The sequence below is a fragment of the Oncorhynchus mykiss genome, chromosome 1, assembly GCF_057628025.1.
Source record: "Oncorhynchus mykiss isolate SJ-2025 chromosome 1, ASM5762802v1, whole genome shotgun sequence".
NCBI lineage: Eukaryota > Metazoa > Chordata > Actinopteri > Salmoniformes > Salmonidae > Oncorhynchus > Oncorhynchus mykiss.
The window spans coordinates 42,587,178-42,609,377 of NC_143022.1; the positions used below are offsets into that span (position 1 = coordinate 42,587,178).

The 22,200-nt window shown below is 43.3% G+C and overlaps 1 protein-coding gene across 6 annotated transcripts in view; it reads left to right on the forward strand.

The window, feature by feature from the left end:
• LOC110522805 (liprin-beta-1) overlaps positions 1-22,200 on the forward strand; it is a 74,736-nt gene that overhangs the window by 10,735 nt on the left and 41,801 nt on the right. For 2 of the 6 annotated variants that reach the window (XM_021601252.3, XM_090230814.1), the window contains exons 2-10: positions 5,113-5,197; positions 9,041-9,252; positions 15,916-16,005; positions 16,543-16,656; positions 16,787-16,912; positions 19,440-19,532; positions 19,779-19,871; positions 21,044-21,161; positions 21,877-21,921. In XM_021601252.3, the coding sequence (XP_021456927.3) occupies positions 5,134-5,197; positions 9,041-9,252; positions 15,916-16,005; positions 16,543-16,656; positions 16,787-16,912; positions 19,440-19,532; positions 19,779-19,871; positions 21,044-21,161; positions 21,877-21,921 (955 nt within the window). In that variant the 5' untranslated portion in view covers positions 5,113-5,133. The remainder of the gene's footprint in view (positions 1-5,112; positions 5,198-9,040; positions 9,253-15,915; positions 16,006-16,542; positions 16,657-16,786; positions 16,913-19,439; positions 19,533-19,778; positions 19,872-21,043; positions 21,162-21,876; positions 21,922-22,200) is intronic. The other 4 variants (XM_021601258.3, XM_090230828.1, XM_021601257.3 and 1 more) reach the window with 3 other exon arrangements.

Consider the following 22,200-nt stretch of genomic DNA (forward strand, 5'->3'; position numbering starts at 1 on the left):
GCAGGTGCACGGTGTAGCCTCCGTGCACCTGGCGCGGCTGGCTTCCGGGTTGGATGCGTGCTGTGTTAAGAAGCAGTACGGCTGGTTGGGTTGTGTATCGGAGGACGCATGACATTCAACCTTCGTCTCTCCCGAGCCCGTACGGGAGTTGTAGCAATGAGACAGTAGCTACTACAACAATTGGATACCATGAAATTGGGGAGAAAAAGGGGTTTTGCTCTGACATGCACTGTCAACTGTGGGACTTTTTTTTATATAGACAGGTGTGTTCCTTTCCAAATCATGTCCAATCAATTGAATTTACCACAGGTGGACTCCAATCAAGTTGTAGAACATCTCAAGGATGTCAGTGGAAAAGGGAAAAGCTCAATTTTGAGTCTCATGGCAAAGGGCCTGAATACTTAGGTATCTGTTTTTAATTTGGGAACATTTCTAAAAATGGGGTGTTGTGTGTAGATTGATGAGGAAATGTTTTAATTAATCCATTTTAGGATGAGGCTGTAACGTATCAAAATGTGGAAAAAGTCTGAATACTTTCTGAAGGCACTGTGTATATAATGTGTATACTTGTAGGCAATCGGCATATCATGAATACACCGCAATCATGAATGATTCAGTTGTAGTGCTGAGCGATTGGTGCTTTTTGAAGTCGGTTCGGTTTCGATTAGATTTTTACAAAATCATTTAAAAAATGTGTCCCTGTCAATTTTGCATTCTTCTCTCCGTGTCTGCCCCATACAGACTAGACAAGTAGGCATGCAATGGATTATGGTTATTGTACTTAATTACCATGTTTTCTGCGCTAAACAATGTAAAATATTGGCCTGTTGGAAACTACAACCCCCTTCACATTGCACATTTCGGGCTTGATCTGATTTATCTCTAATTGAACCGACGTTGGTCAGTTGTTTTAAGAAAAACATTTGGTTAATTGCTCAGCACTAATCAATTGTCATTTCCTTCTTTTGTCCATTTTACTTTACGTAGTTTTTCTGCCCTTGTATATACTCAGCGCCACTGTAGTACTGTATTGTAGCTTCTTTATGCCGACTGACAGTGTTGCAGGGCTCTACGCTGACCTGTTTCTGCAAGGCTCACGCGTGGGCCTAAAATGTAGGCGCTCAATAAAAATGATTTAGGTAATAAAGCTAGAATCCTTAATTTTGCTCCTAAATTAAAATTCCAGGTCGCAGAGCAAAATATTTTGGCTCCGATGCGAGTAAAATGGTCGCACTGTAGAGCCCTGTGTTGTGGAGAAAATTCCATGTGAGATACAGATCTTTCTCTAACTTGATGCTCCATTTGTCATGTCTCCACCATGATATTATTAACTGCAAGTCTGCACTTAAATATTTTTGTCCCCTCGAGACTTGTATTCCAGACAGTTAATATTTACTTAGTGTAACCATTCTACCTAACCATGTCATTTCGTGACCGGCTAACGTCAGAAGGCATGTTTGACTAAGAGGAATCCTTTTAAGTTCTTATTGTATTCTTCTTGCATAGCTAGATTTCTTGGCTAGATTTTGGCTGTGTCCTTGCATATTCTGGCTCTTGGCGATCTCGTATAATGGTCTTTGTGTCAGCAAGCCAGTAATGAGATTTCCCTGTGAAACACTGAGCCGACTGTTGATAAGAAAGCGTCACATTTCTATGCAGGGGTTTCCTCTACTCACTTCCTACCCGTTTAGACTCTAGCTTGGCCTCCCCAGGGTTTGTTTCCATTTCATTATTTTATATTTTCCTTTTAAAATACTTACATCTCCTTAACTGCTCTAGTGATGTAGCGATTTCATTTTTAAAGTAAGTAGGTGTAAGTAGGTCTACGAGCCTATACTTATGAGCAGCAGTTTTTTTCTGATCACAGATCAGTTGATAAGAGCATGACAGAGCAATGCCCCGGTCATGGGCTCCATTCCCACAGGGATCACACAAATACAAAACTTTTACTCACTGCAACGTAAGTAAATAGTGGCATGTATTACATAACCCTAGTGGGAAAACTCCTATCCCTAATTATCTGTATCCTTCAGCTGCATGCTTCCCATCCAAAACATTTTGTGCATATATAATGACATTTGGGTCTTTGGCAAGGTTTTTTTCTCGAGGCAAGCTGAAGTTCGGAGCTGACTGCTACACCCCTTCATCGCCATTGGTCAACAGATTCTTCAATTAAGTGTTTGTCATTCAATAATAGACTATTTGTTTTCGTGCACATTTTTTCTTGAGAAATACTGCACCAAACATACTTTTGGTCATGTAGTGTGGACACCTTTTTGTCGAACATCTCATTCCAAAGTCGCTGGCATTAATATGGAGTTGGTTTCCCCTTTGCTATAACAGCCTCCACTCTTTTGGTAAGGCTTTCCACTAGATGTTGAAACATTGCTGTGGAGACTTGTATCCATTCAGCCATGAGCATTATTGAGGTCGGGCACTGATGTTTGACAATGAGGCCTGGCACGCAGTCGGCGTACCAATTCATCCCAAAGGTATTAGATGGGGTCAAGTTCTTCCACACCAATCTCAACAAAACAATTCTGTATGGACCTCGTTTTGTGCATGGGGGCATTGACACGCTGAAACAGGAAAGGGCCTTCCCAAAACTGTTGCCACTAAGTTGGAAGCTCAGAATCGTCTAGAATGTCATTGTATGCCATAGCTTTAAGAGTTCCCTTCACTGGAACTAAGTGGCCCAAACCATGAAAAACAGCCTAAGACCATTATTCCTCCTCCACCAAAATTTACAATTGGCACTATGCATTGGGGCAGGTAGCGTTTTCCTGACATCCGCCAAACCCTAATTCGTCCGTCGGACTGCCAGATGGTGAAGTGTAATTCATCACTCCAGAGAAGGTGTTTCCACTGCTCCAGAGTCCAATGGCGGCGAGATTTACACCTCTCCAGCCGACGCTTGGCATTGCGCATGGTGATCTTGGTGTGCGACTGCTCGGCCATGGAAACCCATTTTATGAAGCTCCCGAAGAACACTTCTTGTGCTGACATTGCTTCTAGAGGCAGTTTGGAACTCGGTAGTGAGTGGTGCAACCGAGGACAGAATAATTTAACGCGGCATGCGCTTCAGCAAATGGCGGTCTCGTTCTGTGAGCTTGTGTGGCCTACCACTTTGCGGCTGAGCTCCTAGACATTTCCACTTCACAATAACAGCACTTAAATTTGACCGGGGAAGAAATTTGACGAACTGACTTGTTGGAAAGGTGGCATCCTTTGACAGTGCCACGTTGAAAGTCCCTGAGCTCTTCAGTAAGGCCATACTCTACTGCCAATGTTTGTCTATAGAGATCGCATAGCTGTGTGCTTGATTTTATACACCTATCAGCAACAGGTGTGGCTGAAAAAGCCAAATCCACTCATTTGAATGCGTGTCCACATACTTTTGTATACAGTACCAGTCAAGTTTGGACACCTACTCCTTTAAGGGTTTTTCTTTATTTGACTATTTTCTACATTGTAGAATAATAGTGAAGACATCCAAACTATGAAATAACATATATGGAATCATTTAATAAGCAAAAAAGGGTTAAACAAATCTAAATATATTTTAGATTCTTCAAAGTAGCCACCCTTTGCCTTGATGACAGCTTTGCACACTCTTGGCATTCTGTCAACCAGCTTCACTCTGTGGTCCAACTCATCCCAAACCATCTCAGTTTGGTTGAGGTTGGGGGATTGTGGAGGCCAGGTCATCTGATGCAGCATTCATCACTCCTTGGTCAAATAGCCCTTACACAGCCTGGAGGTGTGTTGGGTCGTTGTCCTGTGATAGTCCCACTAAGCGCAAACCAGATGGGATGGAATATCGCTGTAGTAGCCATGCTGGTTAAGTGTGCCTTGAATTCTAAAACAAATCTGACAGTGTCACCAGCAAAGCACCCCAACACCATCACACCTCGTCTATGCTTCACGGTGGGAACCACACATGCGGAGATCCGTTCATCTACTCTGTCTCACAAAGACACGCCGGTTGGAATCAAAAATCTCACATTTGGAGTCATCAGACTAAAGGACAGATTTCACCCTGTCTAATGTCCATTGCTTGTGTTTCTTGGCCCAAGCAAGTCTCTTCTTCTTATTGGTGTCCTTTGGCAGTGGTTTCTTTGCAACAAGGCCCGATTCACACAGTCTCCTCTGAACAGTTGATGTTGAGATGTGTGTGTTACTTGAACTCTGAAGCATTTATTTGGGCTGCAATTTCTGAGGCTGGTAACTCTAATGAACTTATCCTCTGCAGCAGAGGTAACTTTGGGTCTTCCTTTCCTGTGGCGGTTCTCATGGGAGCCACTTTCATCATAGTGTTTGATGGTTTTTGAGACTGCACCTGAAGAAACTTTCAAAGTTCTTGAAATGTTCCTTGATTGCCTTACCTTCATATCTTAAAGAAATGATGGACTGTCATTTCTCTTTGCTTATTTGAGTTGTTCTTGTCATTAATATTGACTTGGTCTTTTACCAAATAGGAATATATTTTGTATACCACCCCTACTTTGTTACAACACAGCTGATTGGCTCAAACGCATTAAGGAAATAAATTCTACAAATTAACTTTTTACATGGCACACCTGTTGATTGAAATGCATTCCAGGTAAACTACCTCATGAAGCTGGTTGATTGAATGCCAACAGTGTGCGAAGCTGTAATCAAGGCAAAGGGTAGGTCATTTCAAATATAAAATATATTTAGCTTTGTTTAACAATTTTTTTTGGTCACTACATGATTCCATATGATTTCATAGTTTGGATGCTTCACTATTATTTTACAATATAGAAAATAGTAAAACTAAAGAAAAACCCTTGAATGAGTACAGTAGGTGTTTCCCAACTTGACTGGTACTGTGTCGTCAGATGTAAAATTGTGCGACTAAGATCTCCTTGTCAAAATATAAATTTCTTAGACAAAATCTGAGTATTTTGAGGAGGTACATACTGGCTACAGCATCTTAAGATGGACAAACGGTACTATAGTTCCTTTCTCAGAATGTTCAATGAAGGTATTTTAAGGGAGTATGCGATCACACTCGTTCGTCTAGCCGAACCTAACCCGAAGCATATTGAACACTTAATGGTTCATTGTCCCTTTCTCTTTCTCTCCCAGGGTGCCCACTAAGTGTTGAAGATGATGTCTGATGCCAGTGACATGTTGGCAGCAGCTTTGGAGCAGATGGATGGGATAATAGCAGGTAAGGGTCTCTTTTGCATTGACATGAGGAAGAACAAGGAGTGATCTCGCAATGTCACATTCACTGGCTCCGCATTATCAGTCAGTAAGACTTGGGACTGTATTCACAGAGTGAGTCATTTTTTACTTCTAGGTCATAATAAGCTCATATGGGCAGGGGGTACCTGATCCTCTCTAGATCAGCACTCCTTCGCGGAGACACTTGATTAATACAGTAATTAATTTACAGTAAAATATGCGTCATAATGCTCACTGATGGCTTGTTGGTCATACCTGGCCAAAGCAGTGTAGCTCTACAACACATATTTCAACATGAGGACTAACATTTTTAGACTGATAAATTAACCTTTTCACACATGAGTTCCAAATATCTCTAACGGTCGCCCCAGCTTGAGTTTTTTTAATGCGCGTGATGTCACAATGCACTCACTGTTCCAAAATGTGATCGTTACACCACAGGACAGTTAACCAGCACTGCCCTCAAGCCAAGGCACATAGCCTATAGATAATTAGCAGGCAATGTTTCAACTTCTCAATCTCAACTTATTTTCTAACAATTTAAAGTTTTTAACAACCGTTTGAATTAAGATGTTTTCCGCCTCATTCATGTACATAGAAGTAGCCCATTTCACTGTTGGGGACAATTTCTGTTTGAGGCTTTTCTGATCCGTACAAACTTATCTCTTCAACGAGAGGCCAAGCACTTCCCCAATGTTTTCCCAGATTGAGTATGCAGACATTTGCTCATCTCCAGGTTCTGTTCGAACAGAACCTGCGCAAACTTTTATCCCTGGCACATTTTCCTGCTGGCAACGGCATTGGCTTTGTTGTTTTCCTTACTACTAATAACTTTGGACATGTGTGCGTTCCTATCAAAGTAAGTGCCTTATTACGTAATCAATATAGCTTCTGTATATCGTGTTGTCGTTTCTACCCTAGCACACCGTGTGTATTCGGAAAGTATTCAGAGCACTTATTCTAAAATGAATTAAATAAATACAAAATCCTTAATCTACACACACTACCCCATAATGACAAAGCGAGACCAGGTTGTTAGACATGTATTAAAGATACCTTATTTACATAAATATTCAGACCCTTCGCTTTGAGACTTGAAATTGAGCTCAGGTGCATCCTGTTTCCATTGATCATCCAACTTGATTGGAGTCCACCTGTGGTAAATTCAATTGATTGGACATGATTTCCAAAGGTACACACCTGTGTGTATATATAAGGTCCCACAGTTGACAATGCATGTCAGAGCAAAAATCAAGCCGTGAGGTTTGAAGGAATTGTCCTTAGAGCGCCGAGACAGGATTGTGTCAAGGCACAGATCTGGTGAAGGGCATCAGAAAATCTGCAGCATTGAAGCTCCCCAGAAACACAGTGGTCATCATTCTTAAGTGGAATAAGTTTGGAACCACCAAGACTCTTCCTAGAGCTGGCCGCCTGGCCAAACTGAGCAATTGGGGAAGAAGGGCCTTGGTCAGGGAGGTGACCAAGAACCCAATGGTCATTCAGACAGAGCTCCAGAGTTCCTCTGTGGAGATGGGAGAACCTTCCAAAACGAAAACCATCTCTGCATCACTCCACCAATCAGGCCTTTATGGTAGAGTGACCAGATGGAAGCCACTCCTTAGTAAAAGCCACATGACAGGACGCTCAGACCATGAGAAAGATTCTCTGGTCTGATGAAACCAAGATTGAACTCTTTGTCCTGAATGCCAAGCGTCATGTCTGGAGGAAACCTAGCACTATCCTTACGGTGAAGCATGTTGGTGGCGGCATCATGCTGTGGGCATGTTTTTCAGCGGCAGGGACTGGGAGACTAGTCACGATTGAGGAAAAGATGAACGAAGAAAAGAACATAGTTCCAATGCTGTGTACGATTCCCTTCACAGAATTGCGCAAACTGGCTCTAACCAGAATAGAAAGAGGAGTGGGAGACCCGGTGAACAACCAAGCAAGAGGACAAGTACATTAGTGTCTCGTTTGAGAAACAGATGCCTCCCAAGTCCTCAACTGGCAGCTTCATTAAATAGTACCTGCAAAACACAAGTCTCAACGTGAAGAGGAGACTCCGGGATGCTGGCCTTCAAGGCAGAGTTCCTGTGTCTGTGTTCTTTTGCCCATCTTAATCTTCGTTTTATTGGCCAGTCTGAGATATGTATTTTTCTTTGCAACTCTGCCTAGGGCTAACTGGCCTTCTATCACGACCGACTCGATCACAAAATTGTACTGAACAACACTGCCTCGTGTAGAAAGAGGGTTTATATTGCTACCTAGATACTTACAAAACAACTTAGTTGTTTGTCATTTGCCCTCTTGGTCCAGTTGGTCTTGGAGGTTATAAACATCTCCAGCACCCTTCTATCCGTTTGTTGAAACGGATGGTTTGCCACACACATGATCCATGTGGTCTGCATTGACCCTCTCCAGTAAGAACTGTCTGTGATTGAATTTGTTGCATTACAGACATTCCTCGTCAGTCTACATGGCTGGACGGCCCACCATTCGGTTTCTAACCATGGCTCCCCCAGGAGCGGTGGCGGCTGCAGCAGCCGCTGCTTGCAGGTCTCGCAATAATTTTTCTCGCTGTCTCAACTTCTCAATATATTCCCGATCAATTAAATAAGGCTGTGTGTTCCTATGTAAAAGAACATAGAAATAAGAAGCAGCCATTGTAATTATTTAGCAATCTCGGATAAATAGTGCACACTGACGTAGTTCCCATGAACTTGTATAAACTAGTATTTCCCCCATTTTGAAAAGCCAGCTTTCGAGGATGGGAACACAGTTGGAACAAGGAAAAGGGCTCCTGTCAGGCTGTAGTATTTACAAAGCTAGGGAAAATAAGTCATCCTAGATATCCTGCAATATCCTGGCAGATAGGAACATCATTGAGACAAGTCCAGTGGCTCTATTGAACAAGGACAACCATTGCTACAGAACACGACTCCATTCATGTTCAGATCGGACAGCAGGCTCAATCAACCGATGACATCATTGGTTGAACTCTTGCTGTGCGACCCCAAAAAAGTAGACTGGAAAAACACCCCAAATAGTGTGTAGCTGTGAAGTTTCCCTTGAACTCTTTTTGATGATTATCATGTTTTCAGGCCAGAACTGTTGTCAGGCTAATTCCATAAAGGTTTCTCTTCAGGAAGTGGACATTTCTTCGGTTGTGTTTTTAGTAGCTGATAAGAGTGACTCTATGTGAAGCCCATTTCAGTACTGCTGTATGATTGCTTTAGTATAATGTTAATGCCCAGAGTCGGCGTGGACCTATTTTTCTGCATTGGGTTAATTATAGGTCTGACATTTTTGTAAACTTTCCGATCACATGAAGTCCAGGTCCACATTTCCCATGTAACTTTTTCTACTGTCCTCATTCAAGTTCTCTCTTTCTCACCATCTCGATCTCTCGGTCTCCCGTAGCTGTTTTCCTATAGTCTCTTGTGTAAAGTGATTTGGCTTTAAGTAGCCAGATTTCCCCACTTGCCATGTTGGCTAATTCTTGTAACAGGGAGCAAGATTTAATGGTCTAACCAAGAGTTACTTTCCACTATTCATTGGTGTTTGGCCAGTGCTTCATGCATTGATTAGAAATGCAGGGCTGACGTGCACCCATTATATGTACCACTCTTGTTTCTTGGGCTAAAATAAACTCCCCCTTATTATGTGGGAATAACATTGAAATTGGACTCAAATAATCAATTGATTAACTTATACCATTAACCTACAGTAGACCTTATGAAAGACTGAACCTTTGTCCCTCTTTCATAGGGAGGCAAGTTGCAAATGGAGAAAGATGCTCTATCTAATTGTGTGCCCCCCCACCCAGGCTCCAAGTCCATGGACTACTCCAACAGCCTGTTTGACTGCCAGTCACCAACCTCTCCCTTCTTGGGAAGCCTGCGGGCACTGCACCTGCTGGAGGACCTCCGGGGCGTGCTGGAGCTGATGGACACCGAGGAGAGGGAGGGCCTTCGCTGCCAGATCCCTGATGCCACCGCAGACAGCCTGGTGGACTGGCTGCAGCAGGGACACCTGATGGTAAGAGCAGTCAAAAGTAGTGCACTATATAATCCATAATTATTCAACGTTCAAACGACCACCCCTCATCACTGTCAAACGCTCTCTAAAACACTTCAGCGAACAGGCCTTTCTAATTGACCTGGCCCGGGTATCCTGGAAGGATATTGACCTCATTCCGTCAGTAGAGGAGGCCTGGTTATTATTTAAAAGTGCTTTCCTCAAAATCTTAAATAAGCATGCCCCGTTATTTTTTTAAACCAGGAACAGATATAGCCCTTTGTTCACTCCAGACCTGACTGCCCTTGACCAGCACAAAAACATCCTGTGGTGAACTGCATTAGCATTGAATGCAACTTTTCAGGGAAGTTAGGAACCAATATACACAGGCAGTTAGGAAAGCAAAGGCAAGCATTTTCAAACAGAAATGTTCATCCTGTAGCACAAACTCCAAAGGTTCTGGGACACTGTAAAGTCCAGGGAGAATAAGAGCACCTCCTCCAAGCTTCCCACTGCACTGAGGCTAGGAAACACTGTCACCGCCGATAAATCCACGATAATTGAGAATTTCAATAAGCATTTTTCTACGGCTGGCCATGCTTTCCACCTGGTTACCCCTACCCCAGTCAACAGTCCTGCACCCCCTACAGCAACATGCCCAAGCCTCCCCATATCTCCTTCACCCAAATCCAGATAGCTGATGTTATGAAAGAGCTGCAAAATCTGGACCCCTACAAATCAGCCGGGCTAGACAATCTGGACCCTCTCTTTCTAAAATGATCTGCCAAAATTGTTGCAACCCCTATTACTAGCCTGTTCAACCCCTTTCGTATCATCTGAGATCCCCAAAGATTGGAAAGGTGCTGTGGTCATCCCCCTCTTCAAAGGGGAGACACCCTAGACCCAAACTGTTACAGACCTATAGCCATCCTGCCCTGCCTTTCTAAAGTCTTCAAAAGCCAAGTTAACAAACAGATCATCGACCATTTCGAATCTCACCGTACCTTCTCCACTATGCAATCTGGTTTCCGAGCTGGTCATGGGTGCACCTCAGCCACGCTCAAGGTCCTAAACAATATCATAACTGCCATCGATAAGAGACAATACTGTGCAGCTGATATTCATCGACCTGGCCAGGGACTTCGACTCTGTCAATCACCACATTCTTATCGGCAGACTCAACAGCCTCGGTTTCTCAAATGACTGCCTCGCCTGGTTCACCAACTACTTCTCAGACAGAGTTCAGTGTGTCAAATCGGAGGACCTGTTGTCCGGACCTCTGGCAGTCTCTATGGGAGTGCCACAGGGTTCAATCCTCGGGCCGACTCTTTTCTCTGTATACATCAATGATGTCGCTCTTGCTGCTGCTGGTTCTTCTGGCCCTTCTTTGGACACTGTGTTTGGACACTGTGTTAACTAACTTCCACACGAGTTTCAATGCCATGCAACTCTCCTTCCGTGGCCTCCAACTGCTCTTAAATACAAGTAAAACTAAATGAATGCTCTTCAACTGATCGCTGCCCACACCTGCCTGCCAGTCCAGCATCACTACTCTGGACAGTTCTGACTTAGAATATGTGGACAATTACAAATACCTAGGTGGTTGGTTAGACTGTAAACTCTCCTTCCAGACTCACATTAAGCATCTCCAATCCAAAATTAAATATAGAATCGGCTTTCTATTTCGCAACAAAGCATCCTTCACTCATGCTGCCAAACATACCCTCGTAAAACTGACTATCCTACCGATCCTTGACTTCGGCGATGTCATTTACAAAATAGCCTCCAACTCTCTACTTAGCAAATTGGATGCAGTCTATCACAGTGCCGTCTGTTTTTGTCACAAAAGCCCCATAAAATACCCATCAGTGCGACTTGTATGCTCTCGTTGGCTGACCCTTGCTTCATATTCGTTGCCAAACCCACTGGCTCCAGGTCATCTGTAAGTCTTTGCTAGATAAAGCCCTGCCTTATCTCAGCTCACTGGTCACCATAGCGGCACCCACCCGCAGCACGATCTCCAGCAGGTCTATTTCTCTGGTCACCCCCAAAGCAAATTCCTCGTTTGGCTGCCTTTCCTTCCAGTTCTCTGCTGCCAATGACTGGAACGAACTGCAAAAATAACTGATGCTGGAGACTCATATCTCCCTCACTATCTTTAAGCATCAGCTGTCAGAGCAGCTCACAGATCACAGCATCTGTACGTAGCCCACCTGTAAATAGCCCATCCAACTACCTCATCCCCATACTGTTATTTTGCTCCTTTGCACCCCAGTATCTCTACTTGCACACTCATTTTCTGCACTTTTATCACTCCAGTTTATTTGCTATATTGTAATTATTTCGCCACTATGGCCTATTTATTGCCTTACCTCCCTTATCCTACCTCATTTGCACACACTGTATATACACTTTTTCTATTTTATTATGTATGTTTGTTTGTTCCATGTGTAACTCTGTGTTTGTGTTGCACTGCTTTGCTTTATCTTGGCCAAGTCGCAGTTGTTAATGAGAACTTGTTCTCAACTAGCCTACCTGGTTAAATAAAGGTGAAATAAATAAAAATATATAGGTACTATGTTGCTGTTTTGTATACATCCACTCATGATCCTAATGATAATCTCAATGGGTCAATGTGGTTTAATTTTTTGCATTGTGAGGATTGCAAAGTCTTCCTGGTTTCATTGATCAACTAACATTTACTTTGATATATTTAGCACCTACTATAAGCCATGTGTATTAACTTTAAATCCCTTGTCACACCTGATGTGAGAGACACACATCTGTGATTAGATAAAGAGGACTAGGAGAATGTCATAAAGACAGACGTACTGTACACAGACATGGGACACGAATGTTACTATCCGTTAAAGTTGATGTTCAGCTCTGATTACATCCCTCTTGTCACAGCAGTCTCCACAGCGGTGTCTCGTTACGGCTGGTGTTTGTCCAGATATGTCATAGCGTGTATAAATATAGGCCTGCTGTTGCTGTGTCCTGATTTAGGTTGAGAAAAGGTTAGAACCATACGGGACATCTTTTTGTTGTGGCGTCTGAGTTATTCCCTCCGGTGTCACTACAGACAACCTGTCAGAGACTGTGTCGTGGGGAATCTGGGATGGTATCTTGATGAGTTCTGCTGCTATTTAAAGGATACGTATGGTATGAGGTGCTGCATTATCACCAACATTTGCTGGTCAGTTTTAGCAGCAGAGTAGTAATATAGAAACCCTTTACCTATTGGTTGGGGTTGAAGGGGAGGCAGGTTAGAGCGTTGGGCCAGTAACAAAGACCTTTCTTCTGGAACTTGTCAGTCTATTCTTGTTCTGAGAGGTGAAGGTTATTCCATGTGAGACATTGCTTGGGGGTAAAGGTTGTTGAGAAGACCTTTTGGACCTAGACTCGGCGCTCCGGTACCACTTGCCGTGCCGTAGCAGAGAGAACAGTCTATGACTGGGGTGGCTGGGGTCTTTTGGGGCCTTTCTCTGATACCGTCTGGTGGAGAAGTCCTGGATGGCAGGCAGCTTTGCCCCAGTGATGTACTGGGCCGTACGCATTACCCTCTGTAGTGCCTTGCGGTCGGAGGCCGAGCAATTGCCGTACCAGGCAGTGATGTAGCCAGTCAGGATGCTGTTAAACCTTTTGAGGATCTGAGGACCCATGCCAAGTCTTTTGTCTCCTGTGGGGGAATAGGTTTTGTCGTGCCCTCTTCACGACTGTCTGGTGTGTTCGGACCATTTTAGTTTATTTATGTTGACACCAAGAAACTTGAAGAGCTCAACCTGCTCCACTACAGCCCCGTTGATAAGAATGGGGGCGTGCTCGGTCCTCCTTTTCATGTAGTCCACAATCATCTCCTTTGCCTTGATCATGTTGAGGGATAGGTTATTATTCTGGCACCACCCGGCCAGGTCTCTGACCTCCTCCCTATAGGCTGTCTCGTCGTTATCAGTGATCAAGCCTACCACTTGTCGTCTGCAAACTTAATGAGGGTGTTGGAGTCGTGCCTGGACATGCAGTCGTGCGTGAACAGGGAGTACAGGAGGGGACTGAGCACGTACCCCTGAGGGGCTCCAGTGTTTAGAATCAGTGTGGCAGATGTGTTGCTACTGACCCTAACCACCTGGTGGCGGCCTGTCAGAAAGTCCAGGATCCAGTTGCAAAGGGAGGTGTTTAGTCCCAGGATCCTTAGCTTGGTGATAAGCTTTGAGGGCGCTATCGTGTTAAACGCTGAGCTGTAGTCTATGAATAGCATTCTCATGTCAGTGTTCCTTTTATCCAGGTGGGAAAGGGCAGTGTGGAGTGCATTAGAGATTGCATCATCTGTAGATATGTTTGAGTGGTATGAAAATTGGAGTGGGTCTAGGGTTTCTGGGATAATGGTGTTAATGTGAGCAGTTACCAGCCTTTCAAAGCACTTCATGGATACGAACGTGAGTGCTACGGGCCTGTATTCATTTAGACAGGTTACCTTAGTGCTCTTGGGCACAGGGACTATGGTGGTCTGCTTGAAGCATGTTGGTATTACAGACTCAATCAGGGACATGTTGAAAAGTGAGTGAAGACATCTGCCAGTTGGTCAGCACATGCCCGGAGCACACGTCCTGGTACTCCGTTTTGCCCAGCGGCCTTGTGAATGTTGACCTGTTTAAAGGTCTTACTCACATCGGCTACGGAGAGCGTGATCACACACCTCAGTGTTGCTTGCCTCGAAGCGAGCATAGAAGTGATTTAGCTCGTCTTGTAGGCCCGTGTCACTGGGGAGCTCGCGGCTGTGCTTCCCTTTGTAGTCTGTAATAGTTTGCAGGCCCTGCCACATCCGGCGAGTATTAGCGACATTTACTGGTGCTTCCTGCTTACATTTATGCTTGTCATCAGGAATCAGGAGAATAAAATTATGTTCAGATTTGGCAAATGGAGGGCGAGGGAGAGCTTTGTACATGTCTCTGTGTGTGGCGTAAAGGTGTTCTAGAATTTTCTTCCCCTCTGGTTACGCTTTTAACATGCTGATAGAAATGACGTAAAACTGATTTCAGTTTCCCTGTATTAAAGTCCCCGGCCACTAGGAGCGCCGTGAGCGGTTCCCCTTTTGCTTATTTCCTTATACAGCTGACTCAGTGCGGTCTTAGTGCCAGCGTCTGTCTGGTGGTAAATAAACAGCCACAATTTCTTTAATAAAAGCTCTCTTAGAAAATAGTGTGGTCTACAGCTTATGAGATATTCTACTTCAGGCGAGCAAAAGCAAGAGACTTCCTTAGATTTTGTGCACCAGCTGTTGTTTACAAATATACACAGACCACACCTCTCGCCTTACCAGAGTGTGCTGTTCTGTCTAGCCGGTGCAGCGTATATTCCGCTAGCTGAATGTTTTCCATGTCGCCATTCTGCCACAATTCGGTGAAACATAAGATGTTAGTTTTTTATGTCCCTTGGTAGGATATTCGTGTCCGTACCTCGTCTAATTTATTGTCCAATGATTGTACGTTGGCAAGTAATATTGATGGTAAGGGCAGATTTCCCATGGTAAAGGCAGATTTAAGTCTTGAGCTTCAACTAGTTTGTTTGAACCATCTGGTACATCCTCAGCCTGCTCACAGTTCTTCAGCCTGTCCTCGCTTTGAGCGTTTCAAAAACACCCCTAATATCAGGCTCCATTGTCCCAAGAACCGTATCTCTGAATGTACCAAGCAAATATCTCCCTGAACTCTTACAATATGCTGTAGTTAGTGTTCCCCTGGAAATGTGAGATACAACCCAGGTGTTGTCAGAGACTGCTGTGAGAAACAACCCTCTGATGTGTTGGAATTGAGAACCAACAGTATGCTGTGGAGAGAGCACTGAGATTTAGGCTTTAGGCCAGGGAAATGCCAGAGCCTCTGTGTAATGCTGTAACTCTCTATGTGTACACTCGTCTCTGGAAATTGTTCTCTCTTTGACCATTTAAGGTGTTGCTGGCAAATGCAACATCAATCATGCTAGCTGTCACTCGAAGACTTGTGTGTGATTGTTTGATAATTGTCCATATTCAAGGTACTTAAAATATGCCCTGTTCACCCTTAAAATACTCCAGTGACACAACACAACTCTTTAGGTTTCTGACTTTATCTTGATACATTAGTGACAATATGTTACTTTTTGGGCGACCTGACCAAATTCACATAGATCAATAACTCACATTCCTATCGTTCTACTTGAAAGCAAGTCTAAGAAACGATAGATGTGCTATGCTCTATTCCTATGCTTCCTGTTTTTGTTTTTACTTTCGGTTTTGTACGCAAGCTGGAACAACGGTATTTTTCGTTATGGAATATATATTTCACAGCGGTTTAGATGGTACAATGATTCTCTACACTTTACTTTTTTTTTTTTTTTGTCACATAAACTGAAATTAGGCGAACTTTTAGGCGAGAGTTTTAACAACCAGGAAATTTCCAACCAGTGCAATTTCTGCATAGTGCAACTTTAAGCACTGAGCATGTCACCAGTCTTACCAGTGTAGTAGAGGCTTAATCTTAGAACCCATAACCAATATTGCATCCACCATGGCCAGCCACTCATAACTTGATTAACATTTGTTAAGTCTGTCACTAGGGACAATTGGAGTCTCGTATGTTAACACTCACAGACCAATCCCATGTGTCACTCTCTCACTGACTATGTTGTCTTCTCTATGCCTGCATGCAGTCCAATGGCCACCACATTTCCATGGGTGGTGACCTCTACCAGGAGAGACTGTCTCGACTGGAGGGTGACAAGGAATCCCTGGTGCTTCAGGTACAGTACACCACAACCTGGCATAGCTAGTAGCTATCCTACCCAGGCAGCATTAATGGCTCATTAAATGTCACAATAGTATTGATTAGTCTAGGCTGCCGCAGTCAGTTGATCTAGGAGGTTCTGAACACCTCCAGCACCCATCTATCCGTGCATCGATGGTCTGTTGCACACGATCCATGGGGTCTGCAGTGACCCTCTTCAGTAACAACTGTCCGCGATCAAATGCTAAGTGGCCTTTTTAGTGCAATGAAGTGTAATGAACGTAGCCTGGTCCCAGATCTGTTTGTGGTATATAGCCAACTCACAAAATTGTTTGGGAATGACAACCACCATAGGAGTTGGCTATACGGCACAAACAGATCTGGGACGGGGCTATATAATAAACTTGGTGTAATAACAAAAACTCAATCAACTCCATTACTTTGCAAATACAAATCACTATGCACCATAATTATGTTAATCTTTAAATTGTAATGACAGAGTAACTACACAGGTATAAGAGTTACTTAGTGTTACCCTTGTGTTCCTGTGCAGGTGAGTGTGTTGACAGACCAGGTGGAGGCGCAGGGGGAGAAGATAAGGGACTTGGAAATGTGTCTGGATGAACACCGGGAGAAACTGAACGCCACTGAGGAGATGCTACAACAGGTGAGTTTGGATGAGACGGCCCCTGAAAAGGGGTCTTTGTTGAAGTTATTTTGTCAAAGCTGCTGAACAACAAAACCCAGCAAGCAAGCTGTGTGTGTGTTTATATTTAGCGTGTTTTGTTATTTCGCAGGAGCTCCTGTGCAGAACGACTCTAGAGACTCAGAAACTGGACCTAAAGGCTGAGGTGTCCAACTTGAAACTGAAGCTGAACTCATTTGAGAAGGACATACTGCACTTTGACTTCAGGGACAGTGAGGTATGTGATGGGAGGCCTCTGTTTAAGGACTGATTCTTCTTAGTCTTTCTCTCTCCCTCTCTCTTTCTGACACGCACACACTTACCCTTTCATGCTGCCTGAAACCTGTTTGGGGGAGGGAAGGCTTGCATCATCATGTGCTCAAAACCATAGTGTGTTGGGGCAATAGAGACCATTCACTTCTAAGGGAATGTCAGCCTTGCCATGGCCAGAGGTACTATAATTGTCTTATGTTTGAAGGTATGAATGAGTTGCTCTTACATGAATGTGAAGCTTCAGGGCTTTGATAATGGGAAATTGGAAGATGTATTTTTCCTCTGGTTGTATGGTTGCAAACAATGAACAAATGGTGATGTTCTTATCTTGTTTACGTGGAAGTTTGGAGGAAAGGAGAACAAAGGGGGTGTGTATTTGGACTCCAATGAACTGTGGTGGATTCTTGGACAGCTCTCAAACACGTCATGTTATTGTTGTGTCACAGCCGTCTCTTCCAGTCCACTGGAACAGTCCAGTATGTTCCGCTTCACAGCCTATCTGCGAGAGCAGAACACAGAAGTACTCCCCACCAGAGGCACATTCCTGTCACATCTCTTAACCTGCTCTGGGATTTCTACTGTATCTGCAAAGCAGTCCCTCCAGAACAGATATGGTCTCCATGAGGATCAGTAGTAGGCCTTGGACTATGTCGGAGAAAACTATAATATGGTTCTCGGTATAGGCTTCTTTTGATAAAAAAATAATAATGGTGTTACCATTTACTTAGATAAGGAAAAGCCACTCACTCTAATGGTCACGATGCAATACGTTTAATAAACCGTTTCGACACCTAGGCTGCCTTCATCAGGGTTCAAAATATATATTTTCAATGAAAATGAAAACCAAGGCCAAGTTTTAATTAAAGTGGAACTGATATGCTCCAATCAACCTACAACATTGTTTTACATGTCCATGTTAGGTAACCTTGTTGAACGTGATGTTATGAAAATGCTTTTAGAACATATTAGATGTTTTTTGAGCGCCTAGCACAGGCAAGAGAGATGTTGCCGCAGCCATATTGGAACAACGTCATGATAATGGTAGAGCGTCCGCACACCTACTTTACTCATGGCTTTTTTAAATTAAGACTGATCAAGAAGTTAATCAACTTAAATTGAGATGGAAAAACTAAATACAAACAATAAAGTTAACAAGCCTGTATAGTCAGGTCAAAAATCCACTTGCATACATGTTTGAGCTCATTCAGCTGTAGGTTACGTTAGTGATTTTCACATGGGCAGGGGCATCGAATGTAACATTAACTCTTACCCGACATTAACATTAGCAAGCTAGCTAAATGCATGACGTCCAAAATAACAAAGCATGTAGCTAGCGTCATCAATCCTGTATAGTCCAGTCAAAGCCCCACTTGCATATGTTTTTGTGTTCATTTAGCGAGCAAGGTCTAGCTGTTAAACATTACAGTAGTTTTGACATGGGCTTTGTTAGCCAGCAAGCTAGCTAACAGCAAACAAGTTTATTAAATTAGCTAACTGCATGGTAATGCCAACAATAATAGTCACTTCTTCTGCAGGCAGATATTGTGTACACTACGCATAAAACAGTATTCAATATGGTTTGCGGTGAGGGACTTCAAATGTGCCAAATTAGGAAAGGCTATCTAGCTTGCTGGGCTATAAACAGCTGGCTAAAAAAAACGAGTTTTCAGTCAATGCAACCTAAGTGTTATGAAAGAGTTAACATCCCTACCGGTCTGTAGCTAAGTGTCCACTCCTATTAAATCAATTGCAGCTAGTTGTGAGTCATCAAATGATGCTGCCAATGTCCATAGTGAAATTCATAATCCATTGTAAAATCCTGCACAGGTAGCAAGCTGTTCTGCTTCGGTCACTACAGTAGCTAGCAAAATATTCATCAATGATAGCAGAGCTTGCTTGGTTTTTGAACTAGTTGGCTAGATATCATAGCTGACCTTGCACAGTATAAATGTTTTTGTCAATTTAGAGTTCATGTCATGTTACTTGTTACTCTAACAGGATAGCCTTTTACAAAAGCACTAATTTTCATATTTTTTGTTGTCAAAATAAAGACTTTCTCAGTGAGGCTACTAACATGCATTGTAATCTGGGATGCCTTTCAGATGAACCATTCAAGTGATGTCATTGATAACATGTTATCAAGGTTACTCCTGCGGTGCTGACCTGTTGCACCCTCTACAACTACTGTGATTATTATTATTATTTGATGCTGCTGGCCATCTATGAACATTTGAACATCTTGGCCATGTACTGTCATAATCTCAACCCGGCACAGCCAGAAGAGGATTGGCCACCCCTCAGAGCCTGGTTCCTCTCTAGATTTCTGTTACATTGCTTGTTCCTCTGGGATCATATCTTACTGATTTATCAAGCCATCAGGGTGACTGTTGCTCTATGACTCCTTTTAATTCTGAGAAATTCTCTGATTTAACAAGCACGTATACAGCTTCCCTCCTTCCCCCGTGTAAGTCAGTCTTTCTCTCCCCTCTCAGGACATGGGTCTGGAGATTAATGAGCTGAGGTACAAAGTGACTGAGATGGAGAGTGAAAGACTACAGTATGAGAAGAAACTGAAATCCACTAAGGTTAGTTATCATGAGTTAGGGTTGGCCTACCTACACTGCAGTACGCAAGCATAATTCTGCAGATAATTATCTACTTCCAAAAGGAAAGCTTTTACCTAGCCATTTATTTTTTACACATATATCCTTTTCTTTTGACTACTTGTCAGCTCTTTGGGTATCCCCTCCTCCTTTTTGGCATCGCTTCTCTTATGACATCTCTCTTTTTCTCTTTTTCCTTGGCTTTACCTTCCTCTCCACTGCTACTAGTCGCTAATGGCCAAGCTTTCTAGCCTGAAAATCAAAGTGGGCCAGATGCAGTATGAGAAACAGAGGAACGAGCACAAACTGCAGGCACTGAAGGTTGGCTTCTCCCAGGGTTTCTGCTTGTTGCCATCTAATGTCTTTCTACTTTTTACTTTGGTTTAGTTTTTGGTTTTTGAGCAAGATTGTTTCAACTGCTGTTTTTTGTGTTTTTGTTTTTACCTATCTCTAGATGAAATTAAAGGGGTGTATAATCAGAATCTAAAACACACTGATCCAAATTATTAAATTCATTATTTTTTTGGTGCCAGTGAAAAAGCCAAAGCACTTAAATGTAAATATAAACCCTAAAATACACCTTCCGACACCCACAAGGCACCAGTTTAAGCATATACTGTAGCACATGTAAACCACTTTACATGTGCTTTTTGGCTTTCTTTGCCCTCATTTGTTTCTTTCTTTTCCTCTCTCCCTTCTTCTCATGGATGAAATGCCATCTGAAAGATTGTTTAATTTCTCAGTTTGCCTTTTTAGTTCGTTTTGAAATAATGACCTTTTCACTCTAGCCTGGTCCCAGATCTTTTTGTGCTGTTTTGGCAACACCTGTTGTCATTGTCACGTCAATTGACTTGGCAAGACAGCACAAACAGGACTGGGACCAGGCTATTTTGACACTGCCATGTAAAACGGCCCCTCCAGCACTTGCTGAGACGCAACCACCCCAGACGCAACCACCCCAGACGCAACCACCCCAGACGCAACCACCCCAGACGCAACCACCCCAGACGCAACCACCCCAGACGCAACCACCCCAGACGCAACCACCCCAGACGCAACCACCCCAGACGCAACCACCCCAGACCCTACCACTGACCCCTACATCCCTACCTCCCCCTCTTAAACACATACTCCCAGAGCAGGTGTGACCATTGTCTCTGCCTGCCAAGTCAGCATCTGAATGGTTGTTATGGTTTGTTTGTGGTGATGGGTGTTGGGTATGAAAGGGGGTAAAATAGGGGGGGAGTGATAAGTCAGTGGCCACATTCCTGGCTGACTACGTTGCAGACGCCTGCCAGATCTCACAACACCTGCATAGGTGGTTAACATATCAGTTAACCGCACCACACGATATAGTAATCTGATGCTCTACTGCACAGTTGATGACGTGGCACACAGCCATTGGCATTGCAACGTCTGCAATTTAGTCGGTCTGGAATGCAGCCAGTGTTTTTTGGGAGGATGTCCCTGACTAACTGTTGTGTGTTGAGCAGGAGGAGCTGGTGACGCTGAGGAGGCAGCTGGAGGGAAGGGACAGAGAGGTGAGGAGGTTACACGGCGAGACTGGGTTCAGAGCCAACACCCCGGGTGGCATGGACTGTGGAGACAGAGGTGAGATCATGGACCATATTCACTGGTTCTCTGTGTCTTTACTCTATGGGGTTGTTTTCCAGACACAGATTAAGTCTAGTCCTAGACTAAAAGCATGAAGTGCGGCAGGTAGTCTAAGCGGTTAAGAGCGTTCGGCCAGTAACCAAAAGGTTGCTGGTTCGAATCCCGAACCGACTAGGTGAAAAATCTGTCTGTGCCCTTGAGCAAGGCACTTAACCATAATTGCTCCAGGGTCGCTCGTCGTCGACAATGGTTGATCCCAGGCAGTGACACCACTCTCCGAGGTTGTTTCAGGTAGTGGGATTTGCAAAAAAACGATTTTCCAATGGGACAAATTTAAGCACCCACCTAATTATAATAATAACACAGTATTATAATGTCTTTCAAATGTGGTTCTTTGTCTAAGACTAGCCTAAATATGTGTCTGGGAAACCAACCCTATAAGACAAACATGTTCCATTTAAGCCCAGATGATAACATTTTGGTAAAGCTTTACTTAAAGCCGATAGTTATAATGCATTATAACGTGTTCTGAGCATGTATGAGCATTTATGTCTTATTATGCTTAAAAAATATTATCTCAGAAATGTCTGTCATATTTTGTGACCAATCAACATGATTTAAAAGAATCCAGTCTTGACAGAAGTCATGATGGACAGTCTTCAGAATCTGGAGCCAGTTTTTGTTTCATACAGTAATTCTGTGTCCTGTTTAGTCTCTCACCCAGATGAAACTCTTAAAAAGAGGCTGAAAGAGAAACGTAAGGTTATGGGTTTTATCAATGCTTGTATTTATTATTATTTGCTCTTGCACAACTGTCACTGTTGCATGTATGGGCATGAATGACCCATCTGAACCTTGCTTCTCCATAACCCATTGGAAAGCTATTTAATACAATGTATACTCTGTGCAATTGTTTTATTATCACTTCAGATCAGTTCAGCCACCGGTGTTTTAGAACTCAGGGAGGTGAATGAAAAGATGATATCAGTGGTTTATATTGCAGAAAGGTTGGCCTTTATGTACTTTAAGAATGGTA